This window comes from Mustela erminea, chromosome 9 (assembly GCF_009829155.1).
Source record: "Mustela erminea isolate mMusErm1 chromosome 9, mMusErm1.Pri, whole genome shotgun sequence".
NCBI lineage: Eukaryota > Metazoa > Chordata > Mammalia > Carnivora > Mustelidae > Mustela > Mustela erminea.
In genome coordinates this window covers 100204527-100206655 of record NC_045622.1, presented here as the reverse complement: position 1 = coordinate 100206655, position 2129 = coordinate 100204527, and the positions used below count along the sequence as shown (strand labels likewise).

The 2129-nt window shown below is 41.8% G+C and overlaps 1 protein-coding gene across 1 annotated transcript; it reads right to left on the bottom strand.

Annotated features, from left to right (window-relative positions):
- Positions 1-544: 544 nt before the first annotated feature.
- LOC116599576 (olfactory receptor 8K3-like) lies at positions 545-1486 on the bottom strand. Its single transcript, XM_032359472.1, has one exon. The coding sequence runs from the start codon at positions 1484-1486 to the stop codon at positions 545-547; it is 942 nt and encodes a 313-aa protein (XP_032215363.1).
- Positions 1487-2129: the final 643 nt, after the last annotated feature.

Sequence of the window (2129 nt, the reverse complement as noted above, 5' to 3'; positions counted from 1 at the left end):
TATGCCAGTGGGATAGGCATATTTACTTAATATTAAATGAAAGATACAAAAACGCCTTTTAAAAAAGATTAAGCTGAGATGTATTTTTTTAAGCCTTTATTTATTTATTTGATAGACAGAGATCACAAGTAGGCAGAGAGGCAGGCAGAGAGAGGAGGAAGCAAGCTCCCCACTGAGCAGAGAGCCCGATGTGGACCTTGATTCCAGGACCCTGGGATCATGACCTGAGCCGAAGGCAGAGGCTTTAGTCCACTGAGCCACCTAAGTGTCCCTAAACTGAGATGTATTTTAAACAAAACAAAAGTTGTCTTTGATCATCACCCAAGTACTTTGCAATGTGAGAATGGTGGTCTGTATACCAGACTGAAACCAAAGTTGGTAACAAAAGGATGATCACTACTGAAAAATCTAGAAGTTGAAAACAGGAAAAAAATTATTTCTAGTTTTCTATGACTTTTACACACTACTGCTTCCTAAGCCCTGTGACATAAACTAAACAGTAGTCTCTAACCTAATTTATTATATACATTGTTTATTTTGAACTCTACATAGGCAGTGCATGCCAATTTTTCCATATCCTATGGAGGGCACCTTTAACTTCTTTGTTCCTCAAGCTGTAGATCATAGGATTCAGCATAGGTATAATCAAAGTGTAAAATACAGAGACAATTTTATCAGTATCAAAGGAATGATTGGTTTGAGGCTGCAAATACATGAAGAATAGAGTGGTGTATAATACAAGGACCACTGTCAGGTGAGATCCACAGGTGGAGAAGGTTTTGTGCCTGCCCTCTGCAGAGTTCATCCTAAGGATGGCCATAAGAATTAGGATGTAAGACACCAGCACTACCAGAAGGGATGAAACCAAATTAAATGCTGAAAAGATCAGTATTATCAATTCAATATCACGTGAGCTTGAGCACAGCAAAGTTAACAAGGGAAGACTATCACAGTAAAAATGTCTAATGACATTATGGCCACAGAAGGATGACATAAAAATCTTTTTGGTGATTATCACAGAAAGAAAAGCACTGTAGACATAAGGGATGACTACCAGCACCCAGCACACCCTTTGTGATATAACAATCGTGTAAAGCAGAGGGTTACAGATAGCCACATAACGGTCATAGGCCATTGCAGACAGAATGAAAAATTCACTGATGATGAACAAGAGGAAGAAAGCCAGCTGTGTAGCACACCAGTTATAGGGGATTGTATTTTGATTAGCTACAAAATTTACTAACATTCTGGGTCCCACAGCAGTTGAATAACCAAGATCAATGAAAGCCAGGTGTCTAAGGAAGAAGTACATGGGTGTTTGAAGCCTGGAGTCCATCTTGGTAAGGATGATCACGCCCAGGTTGCCCACCACGGAGACTGTGTAGATGATGAGGAAGAGCCCAAAGAAGGGAGCCTGCAACTCCGGACGGTCTGTGATTCCCATTAGGATGAATTCTGTTAGCACTGTTAGATTTTGTTTGTTCATCCAGGCTGTTAAGGAAAATTGCTGTGGGAACAACCATCACAAGAGTCACTGGGTTTCAGGAGACAACATCTGTTGACATTTTAGGAGGCCAAGCCATTGTGGGTAAGATAAACCTAATTTTTTAGATGGGTTAATTTAAAATAAGACTCACGTCCATCATTAAACCTGGAACCAAATTTAAAAAGTATTACAGCCCCGGGGTAGGAGTCAAGATGGCAGAGATGTAGCAGGCTGAAACAACATCAGGTAGTAGGAGATCAGCTAGATAGCTTATCAAATCATTGCAAACATCTACAAATCCAACAGGAGATGGAAGAGAAGAAGAGCAGAAATTCTAGAAACAGAAAATCGACCACTTTCTGAAAGGTAGCACTGGCGGAGAAGTGAATCCAAAGTGACAGGAAGATAGACTGTAGGAAGCGGGGCCAGATCCCGGCAAGTGGTGGAGCAATGGAGCACTAAATCAGGATTTTTAAAAGTCTGCTCCACTGAAGCACATCGCTCCAGAGGCTAAACGAGAGTAAAGCCCACATGGGGTCAGTGTGGCCCCAGGTCCCACAGGGTCACAAAGGATCAGGGGTGTCTAAGTGTCACAGAGCTTGCAGGTATTAGAGCGGGGAAGCTGGCTACAGAGACAGAGCTC

What these genes read in the sequence shown, in the direction of transcription:
- LOC116599576 (XM_032359472.1), bottom strand. Translation starts at nt 1,486, where the DNA reads ATGAACAAACAAAATCTAACAGTGCTAACAGAATTCATCCTAATGGGA.